This window comes from Coregonus clupeaformis, chromosome 24, assembly GCF_020615455.1.
Source record: "Coregonus clupeaformis isolate EN_2021a chromosome 24, ASM2061545v1, whole genome shotgun sequence".
Lineage (NCBI taxonomy): Eukaryota > Metazoa > Chordata > Actinopteri > Salmoniformes > Salmonidae > Coregonus > Coregonus clupeaformis.
Window position 1 is genome coordinate 15409533 of NC_059215.1, and position 17276 is coordinate 15426808.

The following is a 17276-nucleotide window of genomic DNA, read 5'->3' on the forward strand; positions in this document are numbered from 1 at the left end:
AGTATACTCACAGATAGTAAAGAGTATACTCACTGAGAGTAAAGAGTATACTCACAGAGTGCCCAAGGACACTAAGATAACCTGCCTAAATGACTACCGACCTGTAGCACTGACGTCTGTAGCCATGAAGTGCTTTGAAAGAATGGTCATGGCTCACATCAACACCATTATCCCAGAACCCTAGACCCACTCTAATTTGCATACCGCCCCAACAGATCCACAGATTATGCAATCTCTTTTGCACTCCACACTGCCCTTTCATACCTGGACAAGAGGAACATCTACGTGAGAATGCTATTAATTGACTACAGCTCAGCGTTCAACACCATAGTGCCCTCAAAGCTCATCACTAAGCTAAGTATCCTGGGACTAAACACCTCCCTCTGCAACTGGATCCTGGACTTCCTGATGGGCCGCCCCCAGGTGGTAAGGGTAGGTAACAACACATCTGCCACGCTGATCCTCAACATGGGGGCCCCTCAGGGGTGCGTGGTCAGTGCCCTCCTGTACTCCCTGTTCACCCATGACTGCATGGCCAGGCACAACTCCAACACTACCATTAAGTTTGCCGACGACACAACAGTGGTAGGCCTGATCACCGACAACGATGAGACAGCCTATAGGGAGGAGGTCAGAGACCTGGCCGTGTGGTGCCAGGATAACAACCTCTCGCTCAACGTGACCAAGAAAAAGGAGATGATTGTGGACTACAGGGGGGAAAAAGAGGACTGAGCACGCCCCCATTCTCGTCGACGGGGCTGTAGTGGAACAGGTTGAGAGCATCAAGTTCCTTGGTGTCCACATCACCAATGAACTATCATGGTCCAAACACACCAAGACAGTCGTGAAGAGGGCACGACAAAGCCTACTCGCCCTCAGGAGACTGAAAAGATTTGGCATGGGTCCTCAGATCCTCAAAAAGTTATACAGCTGCACCATCGAGAGCGTCCTGACTGGTTGCATCACTGCCTGGTATGGCAACTGCTCGGCCTCTGACCGCAAGGCACTACAGAGGGTAGTGCGTACGGCCCAGTACATCACTGGGGCCAAGCTTCCTGCCATCCAAGACCTCTATACCAGGCGGTGTCAGAGGAAGGCCCTCAAAATTGTCAAAGACTCCAGCCACCCTAGTCATAGACTGTTCTCTCTGCTACCGCACGGCAAGCGGTACCGGAGCGCCAAGTCTAGGTCCAAAAGGCTTCTCAACAGCTTCTACCCCCAAGCCATAAGACTCCTGAACAGCTAATCATGGCTACCTGGACTATTTGCACTGCCCCCCCACCCCATCTTTTTACGCTGCTGCTACTCTGTTAATTATTTATGCATAGTCACTTTAACTCTACCCACATGCACATATTACCTCAATTACCTCGACTAGCCGGTGCCCCCGCACATTGACTCTGCACCGGTACCCCCCTGTATATAGCCTCCCTACTGTTATTTTATTTTACTTCTGCTCTTTTTTTCTCAACACTTTTTTGTTGTTGTTGTTTTATTTTACTTTTTTATTAAGAAATAAATGCATTGTTGGTTAAGGGCTGTAAGTAAGCATATCATGGTAATGTCTACACCTGTTGTATTCGGCGCATGTGGCAAAAAAGTTTGATTTGATTTTAGTAAAGAGTATACTCACAGAGAGTAAAGAGTATACTCACAGAGAGTAAAGAGTATACTCACAGAGAGTATTGAGTATACCCACAGAAAGTAAAGATAATACTCACAGAGTGTAAAGAGTATACTCACAGATAGTAAAGAGTATACTCACAGAGAGTAAAGATAATACTCACAGAGAGTAAAGAGTATACTCACAGAGAGTAAAGATAATACTCACAGAGAGTAAAGCTAATACTCACAGAGAGTAAAGAGTATACTCACAGAGAGTAAAGATAATACTCACAGAGAGTAAAGATAATACTCACAGAGAGTAAAGAGTATACTCACAGAGAGTAAAGAGTATACTCACAGAGAGTAAAGTGTATGCTCACAGAGAGTAAAGAGTATACTCACAGAGAGTCAAGAGTATACTCACAGAGAGTCAAGAGTATACTCACAGAGAATAAAGAGTATACTCACAGAGAGTAAAGAGTATACTCACAGATAGTAAAGAGTATACTCACAGAGAGTAAAGAGTATACTCACAGAGAGTAAAGTGTATGCTCACAGAGAGTAAAGAGTATACTCACAGAGAGTCAAGAGTATACTCACAGAGAGTCAAGAGTATACTCACAGAGAATAAAGAGTATACTCACAGAGAGTAAAGAGTATACTCACAGAGAGTCAAGAGTATACTCACAGAGAGTCAAGAGTATACTCACAGAGAATAAAGAGTATACTCACAGAGAGTAAAGAGTATACTCACAGAGAGTAAAGAGTATACTCACAGAGAGTAAAGAGTATACTCACAGAGAGTAAAGATAATACTCACAGAGAGTAAAGAGTATACTCACAGAGAGTAAAGAGTATACTCACAGAGAGTAAAGAGTATACTCACAGATAGTAAAGAGTATACTCACAGAGAGTAAAGAGTATACTCACAGAGAGTAAAGAGTATACTCACAGAGAGTAAAGAGTATACTCACAGAGAGTAAAGAGTATACTCACAGAGAGTAAAGAGTATACTCACAGAGAGTAAAGAGTATACTCACAGAGACCGTAGAGAGCTGAGCTGCTGGAAGGTACTCTCCTCAATCCTCCTAATGTGGTTATACTGCAGGCCTCTACACACACACACACACACACACACACACACACACACACACACACACACACACACACACACACACACACACACACACACACACACACACACACCACTGTTAGTAAAGAACAAGCAGTGAAATTACAATACGAAAGCATAGACTCCTACTATTTCATTCATACTGTTATTGGAACAATCTTCTAACCTACAACCATTACACCATATTTACTCACATCTCCTGCAGGGCAGAGCAGTGATAGAAGCTGGGAAGATCCTCTATCTGATTATGAGCCAGCTCACTGTGAACACACAAACAAAAATATTTGGGGTTTCAGGTCCATGTCAGAGGTGTTTCTGTGGGTTTGGGAGTTTATCACTTGGCCTTTTAGGGGCTACAGTTAAATAGAATTGTGTGTGTGCACATTCTTGCGTTCAAAGTACTCACAGTACTCTGAGGCGGGGTAGCTGCTGACACAACCCCCGAGGAAGACTAGAGAGACCAGCCCTGGTCAATGTCCTAGAGAGAGGAGAGAGAGAACGAGGGATGAGGAAGAGTAGAGAGACGAGGGGTGGGGGGTCGGGGGGTATAGAGGTGACAGTCTGTTATTATAGAGGTGACAGTCTGTTATTATAGAGGTGACAGTATGTTATTATAGAGGTGACAGTATGTTAGTATAGAGGTGACAGTCTGTTATTATAGAGGTGACAGTCTGTTAGTATAGAGGTGACAGTATGTTAGTATAGAGGTGACAGTATGTTAGTATAGAGGTGACAGTCTGTTATTATAGAGGTGACAGTCTGTTATTATAGAGGTGACAGTCTGTTATTATAGAGGTGACAGTATGTTATTATAGAGGTGACAGTATGTTAGTATAGAGGTGACAGTCTGTTATTATATAGATGACAGTCTGTTAGTGTAGAGGTGACAGTCTGTTATTATAGAGGTGACAGTCTTATTACAGAGGTGACAGTCTGTTAGTATAGAGGTGACAGTCTTATTATAGAGGTGACAGTCTGTTAGTATAGAGGTGACAGTCTTATTATAGAGGTGACAGTCTGTTATTATAGAGGTGACAGTATGTTATTATAGAGGTGACAGTGTGTTATTATAGAGGTGACAGTCTGTTATTATAGAGGTGACAGTATGTTATTATAGAGGTGACAGTCTGTTATTATAGAGGTGACAGTCTGTTAGTATAGAGGTGACAGTATGTTAGTATAGAGGTGAGAGTCTGTTAGTATAGAGGTGACAGTCTGTTATTATAGAGGTGACAGTCTTATTACAGAGGTGACAGTCTGTTAGTATAGAGGTGACAGTCTTATTATAGAGGTGACAGTCTGTTAGTATAGAGGTGACAGTCTTATTATAGAGGTGACAGTCTGTTATTATAGAGGTGACAGTCTGTTAGTATAGAGGTGAGAGTCTGTTAGTATAGAGGTGACAGTATGTTATTATAGAGGTGACAGTCTGTTATTATAGAGGTGACAGTCTGTTATTATAGAGGTGACAGTCTGTTAGTATAGAGGTGACAGTGTGTTATAATAGAGGTGAGAGTCTGTTATTATAGAGGTGACAGTCTGTTAGTATAGAGGTGACAGTCTGTTAGTATAGAGGTGACAGTCTGTTATTATAGAGGTGACAGTCTGTTATTATAGAGGTGACAGTCTGTTATTATAGAGGTGACAGTCTGTTAGTATAGAGGTGACAGTCTGTTATTATAGAGGTGACAGTCTGTTAGTATAGAGGTGACAGTCTGTTATTATAGAGGTGACAGTCTGTTAGTATAGAGGTGAGAGTCTGTTAGTATAGAGGTGACAGTCTGTTAGTATAGAGGTGACAGTCTTATTATAGAGGTGACAGTCTGTTATTATAGAGGTGACAGTCTGTTATTATAGAGGTGACAGTCTGTTAGTATAGAGGTGACAGTCTGTTATTATAGAGGTGTAAGTCTGTTATTATAGAGGTGACAGTCTGTTATTATAGAGGTGACAGTATGTTAGTATAGAGGTGACAGTCTGTTATTATAGAGGTGACAGTCTGTTAGTATAGAGGTGACAGTCTTATTATAGAGGTGACAGTCTGTTATTATAGAGGTGACAGTCTGTTATTATAGAGGTGACAGTCTGTTAGTATAGAGGTGACAGTCTTATTATAGAGGTGACAGTCTGTTATTATAGAGGTGACAGTCTGTTAGTATAGAGGTGACAGTCTTATTATAGAGGTGACAGTCTGTTATTATAGAGGTGACAGTCTTATTACAGAGGTGACAGTCTGTTAGTATAGAGGTGACAGTCTTATTATAGAGGTGACAGTCTGTTAGTATAGAGGTGACAGTCTTATTATAGAGGTGACAGTCTGTTATTATAGAGGTGACAGTCTGTTAGTATAGAGGTGAGAGTCTGTTAGTATAGAGGTGACAGTATGTTATTATAGAGGTGACAGTCTGTTATTATAGAGGTGACAGTCTGTTATTATAGAGGTGACAGTCTGTTAGTATAGAGGTGACAGTGTGTTATAATAGAGGTGAGAGTCTGTTATTATAGAGGTGACAGTCTGTTAGTATAGAGGTGACAGTCTGTTAGTATAGAGGTGACAGTCTGTTATAATAGAGGTGAGAGTCTGTTATTATAGAGGTGACAGTCTGTTAGTATAGAGGTGACAGTCTGTTAGTATAGAGGTGACAGTCTGTTATTATAGAGGTGACAGTCTGTTATTATAGAGGTGACAGTCTGTTATTATAGAGGTGACAGTCTGTTAGTATAGAGTTGACAGTCTGTTTTTATAGAGGTGACAGTCTGTTAGTATAGAGGTGACAGTCTGTTAGTATAGAGGTGAGAGTCTGTTAGTATAGAGGTGACAGTCTGTTAGTATAGAGGTGACAGTATGTTAGTATAGAGGTGACAGTCTGTTAGTATAGAGGTGACAGTCTTATTATAGAGGTGACAGTCTGTTATTATAGAGGTGACAGTCTGTTATTATAGAGGTAACAGTCTGTTAGTATAGAGGTGACAGTCTTATTATAGAGGTGACAGTCTGTTATTATAGAGGTGACAGTCTGTTAGTATAGAGGTGACAGTCTTATTATAGAGGTGACAGTCTGTTATTATAGAGGTGACAGTCTGTTATTATAGAGGTGACAGTCTGTTAGTATAGAGGTGACAGTCTGTTATTATAGAGGTGACAGTCTGTTAGTATAGAGGTGACAGTCTTATTATAGAGGTGACAGTCTGTTATTATAGAGGTGACAGTCTGTTAGTATAGAGGTGACAGTCTTATTATAGAGGTGACAGTCTGTTATTATAGAGGTGACAGTCTGTTATTATAGAGGTGACAGTCTGTTATTATAGAGGTGACAGTCTGTTAGTATAGAGGTGACAGTCTGTTAGTATAGAGGTGACAGTCTGTTATTGTAGAGGTGACAGTCTGTTATTATAGAGGTGACAGTCTGTTAGTATAGAGGTGACAGTCTGTTAGTATAGAGGTGACAGTCTGTTAGTATAGAGGTGACAGTCTGTTATTATAGAGGTGACAGTCTGTTATTATAGAGGTGACAGTCTGTTATTATAGAGGTGACAGTCTGTTAGTATAGAGGTGACAGTCTGTTATTATAGAGGTGACAGTCTGTTAGTATAGAGGTGACAGTCTGTTATTATAGAGGTGACAGTCTGTTAGTATAGAGGTGAGAGTCTGTTAGTATAGAGGTGACAGTCTGTTAGTATAGAGGTGACAGTCTTATTATAGAGGTGACAGTCTGTTATTATAGAGGTGACAGTCTGTTATTATAGAGGTGACAGTCTGTTAGTATAGAGGTGACAGTCTGTTATTATAGAGGTGACAGTCTGTTATTATAGAGGTGACAGTCTGTTATTATAGAGGTGACAGTATGTTAGTATAGAGGTGACAGTCTTATTATAGAGGTGACAGTATGTTAGTATAGAGGTGACAGTCTGTTAGTATAGAGGTGACAGTCTGTTATTATAGAGGTGACCGTATGTTATTATAGAGGTGACAGTCTGTTATTATAGAGGTGACAGTCTGTTAGTATAGAGGTGACAGTCTGTTATTATAGAGGTGACAGTCTGTTAGTATAGAGGTGACAGTCTTATTATAGAGGTGACAGTCTGTTATTATAGAGGTGACAGTCTGTTAGTATAGAGGTGACAGTCTTATTATAGAGGTGACAGTCTGTTATTATAGAGGTGACAGTCTGTTATTATAGAGGTGACAGTCTGTTATTATAGAGGTGACAGTCTGTTAGTATAGAGGTGACAGTCTGTTAGTATAGAGGTGACAGTCTGTTATTGTAGAGGTGACAGTCTGTTATTATAGAGGTGACAGTCTGTTAGTATAGAGGTGACAGTCTGTTAGTATAGAGGTGACAGTCTGTTAGTATAGAGGTGACAGTCTGTTATTATAGAGGTGACAGTCTGTTATTATAGAGGTGACAGTCTGTTATTATAGAGGTGACAGTCTGTTAGTATAGAGGTGACAGTCTGTTATTATAGAGGTGACAGTCTGTTAGTATAGAGGTGACAGTCTGTTATTATAGAGGTGACAGTCTGTTAGTATAGAGGTGACAGTCTTAATATGGAGGTGACAGTATGTTAGTATAGAGGTGACAGTCTTATTATAGAGGTGACAGTCTGTTATTATAGAGGTGACAGTCTGTTATTATAGAGGTGACAGTCTGTTATTATAGAGGTGACAGTCTGTTATTATAGAGGTGACAGTCTGTTATTATAGAGGTGACAGTCTGTTATTATAGAGGTGACAGTCTGTTAGTATAGAGGTGACAGTCTGTTATTATAGAGGTGACAGTCTGTTAGTATAGAGGTGACAGTCTTATTATAGAGGTGACAGTCTGTTATTATAGAGGTGACAGTCTGTTATTATAGAGGTGACAGTCTGTTAGTATAGAGGTGACAGTTATATAGAGGTGACAGTCTGTTATTATAGAGGTGACAGTCTGTTATTATAGAGGTGACATGTTAGTATAGAGGTGACAGTGTGTTAGTTTAGAGGTGACAGTATGTTAGTATAGAGGTGACAGTCTTATTATAGAGGTGACAGTCTTATTATAGAGTTGACAGTATGTTATTATAGAGGTGACAGTCTGTTAGTATAGAGGTGACAGTCTGTTAGTATAGAGGTGACAGTCTGTTATTATAGAGGTGACAGTGTGTTAGTATAGAGGTGACAGTATGTTATTATAGAGGTGACAGTATGTTAGTATAGAGGTGACAGTCTTATTATAGAGGTGACAGTCTGTTAGTATAGAGGTGACAGTCTTATTATAGAGGTGACAGTCTGTTATTATAGAGGTGACAGTCTGTTAGTATAGAGGTGACAGTCTGTTAGTATAGAGGTGACAGTATGTTATTATAGAGGTGACAGTCTGTTATAATAGAGGTGACAGTCTGTTATTATAGAGGTGACAGTCTGTTAGTATAGAGGTGACAGTCTGTTATAATAGAGGTGACAGTCTGTTATTATAGAGGTGACAGTCTGTTATTATAGAGGTGACAGTATGTTAGTATAGAGGTGACAGCTGTTGATAGAGGTGACAGTCTGTTATTATAGAGGTGACAGTCTGTTATTATAGAGGTGACAGTCTGTTAAGTGACAGTATAGAGGTGACAGTCTGTTATTATAGAGGTGACAGTATGTTATTATAGAGGTGACAGTGTTATTATAGAGGTGACAGTATGTTAGTATAGAGGTGACAGTATGTTATTATAGAGGTGACTGTCTGTTAGTATAGAGGTGACAGTCTGTTAGTATAGAGGTGACAGTCTGTTAGTATAGAGGTGACAGTATAGGGTGACAGTATGTTATTATAGAGGTGACAGTCTGTTATTATAGAGGTGACAGTCTGTTAGTATAGAGGTGACAGTCTGTTAGTATAGAGGTGACAGTCTGTTAGTATAGAGGTGACAGTCTGTTATTATAGAGGTGACAGTCTGTTATTATAGAGGTGACAGTCTGTTAGTATAGAGGTGACAGTCTGTTAGTATAGAGGTGACAGTCTGTTATTATAGAGGTGACAGTCTGTTATTATAGAGGTGACAGTCTGTTATTATAGAGGTGACAGTCTGTTATTATAGAGGTGACAGTCTGTTAGTATAGAGGTGACAGTCTGTTAGTATAGAGGTGACAGTCTGTTAGTATAGAGGTGACAGTCTGTTAGTATAGAGGTGACAGTCTGTTAGTATAGAGGTGACAGTCTGTTAGTATAGAAGTTAGAGGTGACAGTCTGTTAGTATAGAGGTGACAGTCTGTTATTATAGAGGTGACAGTCTGTTATTATAGAGGTGACAGTCTGTTATTATAGAGGTGACAGTCTGTTAGTATAGAGGTGACAGTCTGTTAGTATAGAGGTGACAGTCTGTTAGTATAGAGGTAACAGTCTGTTATTATAGAGGTGGCAGTCTGTTATTATAGAGGTGACAGTCTGTTAGTATAGAGGCGACAGCCTGTTATTATAGAGGTGACAGTCTATTATTATAGAGGTGACAGTAAGAGGGACTGTTAGTTATAGAGGTGACAGTCTGTTAGTATAGAGGTGACAGTCTGTTATTATAGAGGTGACAGTCTGTTATTATAGAGGTGACAGTCTGTTATTATAGAGGTGACAGTCTGTTATTATAGAGGTGACAGTCTGTTATTATAGAGGTGACAGTATGTTAGTATAGAGGTGACAGTCTGTTATTATAGAGGTGACAGTCTGTTATTATAGAGGTGACAGTCTGTTATTATAGAGGTGACAGTCTGTTAGTATAGAGTATAGAGGTGACAGTCTGTTATTATAGAGGTGACAGTCTGTTAGTATAGAGGTGACAGTCTGTTATTATAGAGGTGACAGTCTGTTAGTATGAGGTGACAGTAAGAGGTGACAGTCTGTTATTATAGAGGTGACAGTCTGTTAGTATAGAGGTGACAGTATGTTAGTATAGAGGTGACAGTCTGTTATTATAGAGGTGACAGTCTGTTAGTATAGAGGTGACAGTCTGTTAGTATAGAGGTGACAGTCTTATTATAGAGGTGACAGTCTGTTATTATAGAGGTGACAGTCTGTTATTATAGAGGTGACAGTCTGTTAGTATAGAGGTGACAGTCTGTTATTATAGAGGTGACAGTCTGTTATTATAGAGGTGACAGTCTGTTAGTATAGAGGCAGAGGTGACAGTCTGTTAGTATAGAGGTGACAGTCTGTTAGTATAGAGGTGACAGTCTGTTAGTATAGAGGTGACAGTCTGTTATTATAGAGGTGACAGTCTGTTAGTATAGAGGTGACAGTCTGTTATTATAGAGGTGACAGTCTGTTAGTATAGAGGTGACAGTCTGTTATTATAGAGGTGACAGTCTGTTATTATAGAGGTGACAGTCTGTTAGTATAGAGGTGACAGTCTGTTAGTATAGAGGTGACAGTCTGTTAGTATAGAGGTGACAGTCTGTTATTATAGAGGTGACAGTCTGTTAGTATAGAGGTGACAGTCTGTTAGTATAGAGGTGACAGTCTGTTAGTATAGAGGTGACAGTCTGTTAGTATAGAGGTGACAGTCTGTTATTATAGAGGTGACAGTCTGTTAGTATAGAGGTGACAGTCTGTTAGTATAGAGGTGACAGTCTGTTATTATAGAGGTGACAGTCTGTTATTATAGAGGTGACAGTCTTTATTATAGAAGTGACAGTCTGTTATTATAGAGGTGACAGTCTGTTATTATAGAGAGGTGAAGTATAGAGGATGTAGTATAGAGGTGACAGTCTGTTATTATAGAGGTGACAGTCTGTTATTATAGAGGTGACAGTCTGTTATTATAGAGGTGACAGTCTGTTTAGTATAGAGGTGACAGTCTGTTATTATAGAGGTGACAGTCTGTTAGTATAGAGGTGACAGTCTGTTATTATAGAGGTGACAGTCTGTTAGTATAGAGGTGACAGTCTGTTAGTATAGAGGTGACAGTCTGTTAGTATAGAGGTGACAGTCTGTTATATATAGAGGTGACAGTCTGTTAGTATAGAGGTGACAGTCTGTTATTATAGAGGTGACAGTCTGTTAGTATAGAGGTGACAGTCTGTTATTATAGGGTTAGAGGTGACAGTCTGTTAGTATAGAGGTGACAGTCTGTTAGTATAGAGGTGACAGTCTGTTATTATAGAGGTGACAGTCTGTTAGTATAGAGGTGACAGTCTGTTATTATAGAGGTGACAGTCTGTTATTATAGAGGTGACAGTCTGTTAGTATAGAGGTGACAGTCTGTTAGTATAGAGGTGACAGTCTGTTATTATAGAGGTGACAGTCTGTTAGTATAGAGGTGACAGTCTGTTAGTATAGAGGTGACAGTCTGTTATTATAGAGGTGACAGTCTGTTATTATAGAGGTGACAGTCTGTTAGTATAGAGGTGACAGTCTGTTAGTATAGAGGTGACAGTCTGTTAGTATAGAGGTGACAGTCTTATAGAGGACAGTCTGTTATTATAGAGGTGACAGTCTGTTAGTATAGAGGTGACAGTCTTATTATAGCAGGTGACAGTCTGTTAGTATAGAGGTGACAGTCTTTATAGAGGTGACAGTCTGTTATTATAGAGGTGACAGTCTGTTAGTATAGAGGTGACAGGTCTGTTAGTATAGAGGTGAGCAGTCTGTTATTATAGAGAGTGACAGTCTGTTATTATAGAGGTGACAGTCTGTTAGTATAGAGGTGACAGTATGTTATTATAGAGGTGACAGTCGTTATTATAGAGGTGACAGTCTGTTAGTATAGAGGTGACAGTCGTTAGTATAGAGGTGACAGTCTGTTAGTATAGAGGTGACAGTCTGTTAGTATAGAGGTGACAGTCTGTTATTATAGAGGTGACAGTCTGTTAGTATAGAGGTGATAGTATAGAGGTGACAGTCTTATTATAGAGGTGACAGTCTGTTATTATAGAGGTGACAGTCTGTTATTATAGAGGTGACAGTCTGTTAGTATAGAGGTGACAGTCTGTTATATGAGGTGACAGTAAGGGCAGTGTTATTATAGAGGTGACAGTCTGTTAGTATAGAGGTGACAGTCTGTTATTATAGAGGTGACAGTCTGTTATTATAGAGGTGACAGTCTGTTAGTATAGAGGTGACAGTCTGTTAGTATAGAGGTGACAGTTGTAGTATAGTATAGAGGTGACAGTCTGTTATTATAGAGGTGACAGTCTGTTATTATAGAGGTGACAGTCTGTTATTATAGAGGTGACAGTCTGTTATTATAGAGGTGACAGTCTGTTAGTATAGAGGTGACAGTCTGTTATTATAGAGGTGACAGTCTGTTAGTATAGAGGTGACAGTCTGTTAGTATAGAGGTGACAGTCTGTTAGTATAGAGGTGACAGCTCTGTTATTATAGAGGTGACAGTCTGTTAGTATAGAGGTGACAGTCTGTTATTATAGAGGTGACAGTCTGTTATTATAGAGGTGACAGTCTGTTAGTATAGAGGTGACAGTCTGTTAGTATAGAGGTGACAGTCTGTTAGTATAGAGGTGACAGTCTGTTAGTATAGAGGTGACAGTCTGTTATTATAGAGGTGACAGTCTGTTATTATAGAGGTGACAGTCTGTTATTATAGAGGTGACAGTCTGTTATTATAGAGGTGACAGTCTGTTATTATAGAGGTGACAGTCTGTTATTATAGAGGTGACAGTCTGTTAGTATAGAGGTGACAAGTTAGAGGTGACAGTCTGTTATTATAGAGGTGACAGTCTGTTAGTATAGAGGTGACAGTCTGTTAGTATAGAGGTGACAGTCTGTTAGTATAGAGGTGACAGTCTGTTAGTATAGAGGTGACAGTCTGTTAGTATAGAGGTGACAGTCTGTTATATTCTTTATAGAGGTGACAGTCTGTTAGTATAGAGGTGACAGTGTGTTATTATAGAGGTGACAGTCTGTTATTATAGAGGTGACAGTCTGTTATATAGAGTAAGTGGTGACAGTCTGTTAGTATAGAGGTGACAGTATGTTATTATAGAGGTGACAGTCTGTTATTATAGAGGTGACAGTCTGTTAGTATAGAGGTGACAGTCTGTTAGTATAGAGGTGACAGTCTGTTATTATAGAGGTGACAGTCTGTTAGTATAGAGGTGACAGTCTGTTAGTATAGAGGTGACAGTCTGTTAGTATAGAGGTGACAGTCTGTTAGTATAGAGGTGACAGTATGTTAGTATAGAGGTGACAGTCTGTTAGTATAGAGGTGACAGTCTGTTATTATAGAGGTGACAGTCTGTTAGTATAGAGGTGACAGTCTGTTAGTATAGAGGTGACAGTCTGTTAGTATAGATATAGGGTGACAGTCTGTTATTATAGAGGTGACAGTCTGTTAGTATAGAGGTGACAGTCTGTTAGTATAGAGGTGACAGTCTGTTATTATAGAGGTGACAGTCTGTTATTATAGAGGTGACAGTCTGTTAGTATAGAGGTGACAGTCTGTTAGTATAGAGGTGACAGTCTGTTAGTATAGAGGTGACAGTCTGTTAGTATAGAGGTGACAGTCTGTTATTATAGAGGTGACAGTCTGTTATTATAGAGGTGACAGTCTGTTAGTATAGAGGTGACAGTATGTTATTATAGAGGTGACAGTCTGTTATTATAGAGGTGACAGTCTGTTAGTATAGAGGTGACAGTCTGTTATTATAGAGGTGACAGTCTGTTATTATAGAGGTGACAGTCTGTTAGTATAGAGGTGACAGTCTGTTAGTATAGAGGTGACAGTCTGTTAGTATAGAGGTGACAGTATAGAGGTGACAGTCTGTTATTATAGAGGTGACAGTCTGTTAGTATAGAGGTGACAGTCTGTTAGTATAGAGGTGACAGTCTGTTAGTATAGAGGTGACAGTCTGTTAGTATAGAGGTGACAGTCTGTTAGTATAGAGGTGACAGTCTGTTAGTATAGAGGTGACAGTATATAGAGGTGACAGTATGTTATTATAGAGGTGACAGTCTGTTATTATAGAGGTGACAGTCTGTTATTATAGAGGTGACAGTCTGTTAGTATAGAGGTGACAGTCTGTTAGTATAGAGGTGACAGTCTGTTAGTATAGAGGTGACAGTCTGTTAGTATAGAGGTGACAGTCTGTTATTATAGAGGTGACAGTCTGTTAGTATAGAGGTGACAGTCTGTTAGTATAGAGGTGACAGTCTGTTATTATAGAGGTGACAGTCTGTTATTATAGAGGTGACAGTCTGTTAGTATAGAGGTGACAGTCTGTTATTATAGAGGTGACAGTCTGTTATTATAGAGGTGACAGTCTGTTAGTATAGAGGTGACAGTCTGTTATTATAGAGGTGACAGTCTGTTATTATAGAGGTGACAGTCTGTTAGTATAGAGGTGACAGTCTGTTTACTATAGAGGTGACAGTCTGTTAGTATAGAGGTGACAGTCTGTTATTATTGAGGTGACAGTATGTTATTATAGAGGTGACAGTCTGTTAGTATAGAGGTGACAGTATAGAGGTGACAGTCTGTTAGTATAGAGGTGACAGTCTGTTATTATGAGGTGACAGTCTGTTAGTATAGAGGTGACAGTCTGTTAGATAGAGGTGACAGTCTGTTATTATAGAGGTGACAGTCTGTTATTATAGAGGTGACAGTCTGTTAGTATAGAGGTGACAGTCTTATTATAGAGGTGACAGTCTGTTAGTATAGAGGTGACAGTCTGTTATTATAGAGGTGACAGTCTGTTATTATAGAGGTGACAGTCTGTTAGTATAGAGGTGACAGTGTGTTAGTATAGAGGTGACAGTCTGTTATTATAGAGGTGACAGTCTGTTATTATAGAGGTGACAGTCTGTTAGTATAGAGGTGACAGTCTGTTAGTATAGAGGTGACAGTCTGTTATTATAGAGGTGACAGTCTGTTATTATAGAGGTGACAGTCTGTTATTATAGAGGTGACAGTCTGTTAGTATAGAGGTGACAGTCTGTTATTATAGAGGTGACAGTATGTTAGTATAGAGGTGACAGTCTGTTATTATAGAGGTGACAGTCTTATTATAGAGGTGACAGTCTGTTATTATAGAGGTGACAGTCTGTTAGTATAGAGGTGACAGCCTGTTATTATAGAGGTGACAGTATAGAGGTGACAGTCTTTTAGTATAGAGGTGACAGTCTGTTAGTATAGAGGTGACAGTATGTTATTATAGAGGTGACAGTCTGTTAGTATAGAGGTGACAATCTGATTTATAGAGGTGACAGTCTGTTATTATAGAGGTGACAGTCTGTTAGTATAGAGGTGACAGTCTGTTAGTATAGAGGTGACAGTCTGTTATTATAGAGGTGACAGTCTGTTATTATAGAGGTGACAGTCTGTTATTATAGAGGTGACAGTCTGTTATTATAGAGGTGACAGTCTGTTATTATAGAGGTGACAGTCTGTTAGTATAGAGGTGACAGTCTGTTATTATAGAGGTGACAGTCTGTTAGTATAGAGGTGACAGTCTGTTAGTATAGAGGTGACAGTCTGTTATTATAGAGGTGACAGTCTGTTATTATAGAGGTGACAGTCTGTTATTATAGAGGTGACAGTCTGTTATTATAGAGGTGACAGTCTGTTAGTATAGAGGTGACAGTCTGTTATTATAGAGGTGACAGTCTGTTAGTATAGAGGTGACATTATAGAGGTGACAGTCTGTTAGTATAGAGGTGACAGTCTGTTATTATAGAGGTGACAGTCTGTTATTATAGAGGTGACAGTCTGTTAGATAGAGGTGACAGTCTGTTAGTATAGAGGTGACAGTCTGTTATTATAGAGGTGACAGTCTGTTAGTATAGAGGTGACAGTCTATTAGTATAGAGGTGACAGTCTGTTAGTATAGAGGTGACAGTCTGTTATTATAGAGGTGACAGTCTGTTAGTATAGAGGTGACAGTCTGTTATTATAGAGGTGACAGTCTGTTATTATAGAGGTGACAGTCTGTTATTATAGAGGTGACAGTCTGTTAGTATAGAGGTGACAGTCTGTTATTATAGAGGTGACAGTCTGTTATTATAGAGGTGACAGTCTGTTATTATAGAGGTGACAGTCTGTTATTATAGAGGTGACAGTCTGTTAGTATAGAGGTGACAGTCTGTTATTATAGAGGTGACAGTCTGTGTATAGTAGTCTTTATAGAGGTGACAGTCTGTTATTATAGAGGTGACAGTCTGTTAGTATAGAGGTGACAGTCTGTTAGTATAGAGGTGACAGTCTGTTATTATAGAGGTGACAGTCTGTTAGTATAGAGGTGACAGTCTGTTATTATAGAGGTGACAGTCTGTTATTATAGAGGTGACAGTCTGTTATTATAGAGGTGACAGTCTGTTAGTATAGAGGTGACAGTCTGTTAGTATAGAGGTGACAGTCTGTTAGTATAGAGGTGACAGTCTGTTATTATAGAGGTGACAGTCTGTTAGTATAGAGGTGACAGTCTGTTAGTATAGAGGTGACAGTCTGTTAGTATAGAGGTGACAGTCTGTTATTATAGAGGTGACAGTCTGTTAATAGAGGTGACAGTCTGTTAGTATAGAGGTGACAGTCTGTTATTATAGAGGTGACAGTCTGTTAGTATAGAGGTGACAGTCTGTTATTATAGAGGTGACAGTCTGTTAGTATAGAGGTGACAGTCTGTTATTATAGAGGTGACAGTCTGTTAGTATAGAGGTGACAGTCTGTTAGTATAGAGGTGACAGTCTGTTAGTATAGAGGTGACAGTCTGTTATTATAGAGGTGACAGTCTGTTAGTATAGAGGTGACAGTATGTTATTATAGAGGTGACAGTCTGTTAGTATAGAGGTGACAGTCTGTTAGTATAGAGTGACAGGTATAGAGGTGACAGTCTGTTATTATAGAGGTGACAGTCTGTTAGTATAGAGGTGACAGTCTGTTAGTATAGAGGTGACAGTCTGTTAGTATAGAGGTGACAGTCTGTTATTATAGAGGTGACAGTCTGTTAGTATAGAGGTGACAGTATGTTATTATAGAGGTGACAGTCTGTTAGTATAGAGGACAGCTTATAGAGGTGACAGTCTGTTATTATAGAGGTGACAGTCTGTTATTATAGAGGTGACAGTCTGTTAGTATAGAGGTGAGAGTCTGTTATTATAGAGGTGACAGTCTGTTAGTATAGAGGTGACAGTCTGTTATTATAGAGGTGACAGTATGTTATTATAGAGGTGACAGTCTGTTAGTATAGAGGTGACAGTCTGTTAGTATAGAGGTGACAGTCTTTATTATAGAGGTGACAGTCTGTTATTATAGAGGTGACAGTCTGTTAGTATAGAGGTGACAGTCTGTTATTATAGAGGTGACAGTCTGTTAGTATAGAGGTGACAGTCTGTTAGTATAGAGGTGACAGTCTGTTATTATAGAGGTGACAGTCTGTTAGTATAGAGGTGACAGTCTGTATAGTCGAGTTATAGAGGTGACAGTCTGTTATTATAGAGGTGACAGTCTGTTAGTATAGAGGTGACAGTCTTATTATAGAGGTGACAGTCTTATTATAGAGGTGACAGTCTGTTATTATAGAGGTGACAGTCTGTTAGTATAGAGGTGACAGTCTGTTATTATAGAGGTG

The 17276-nt window shown here is 39.4% G+C and overlaps 1 protein-coding gene across 1 annotated transcript in view; it reads right to left on the reverse strand.

Annotated features, from left to right (window-relative positions):
• The window catches only part of LOC121587366 (leucine-rich repeat-containing G-protein coupled receptor 6), a 164494-nt gene that overhangs the window by 35419 nt on the left and 111799 nt on the right, over positions 1 to 17276 (reverse strand). The window contains exons 11-13 of the mRNA XM_045206808.1: positions 3144 to 3215; positions 2932 to 2997; positions 2646 to 2717 (exon numbers count right to left, since the gene is read on the reverse strand). Coding sequence (XP_045062743.1) covers positions 2646 to 2717; positions 2932 to 2997; positions 3144 to 3215 — 210 coding nt within the window. The remainder of the gene's footprint in view (positions 1 to 2645; positions 2718 to 2931; positions 2998 to 3143; positions 3216 to 17276) is intronic.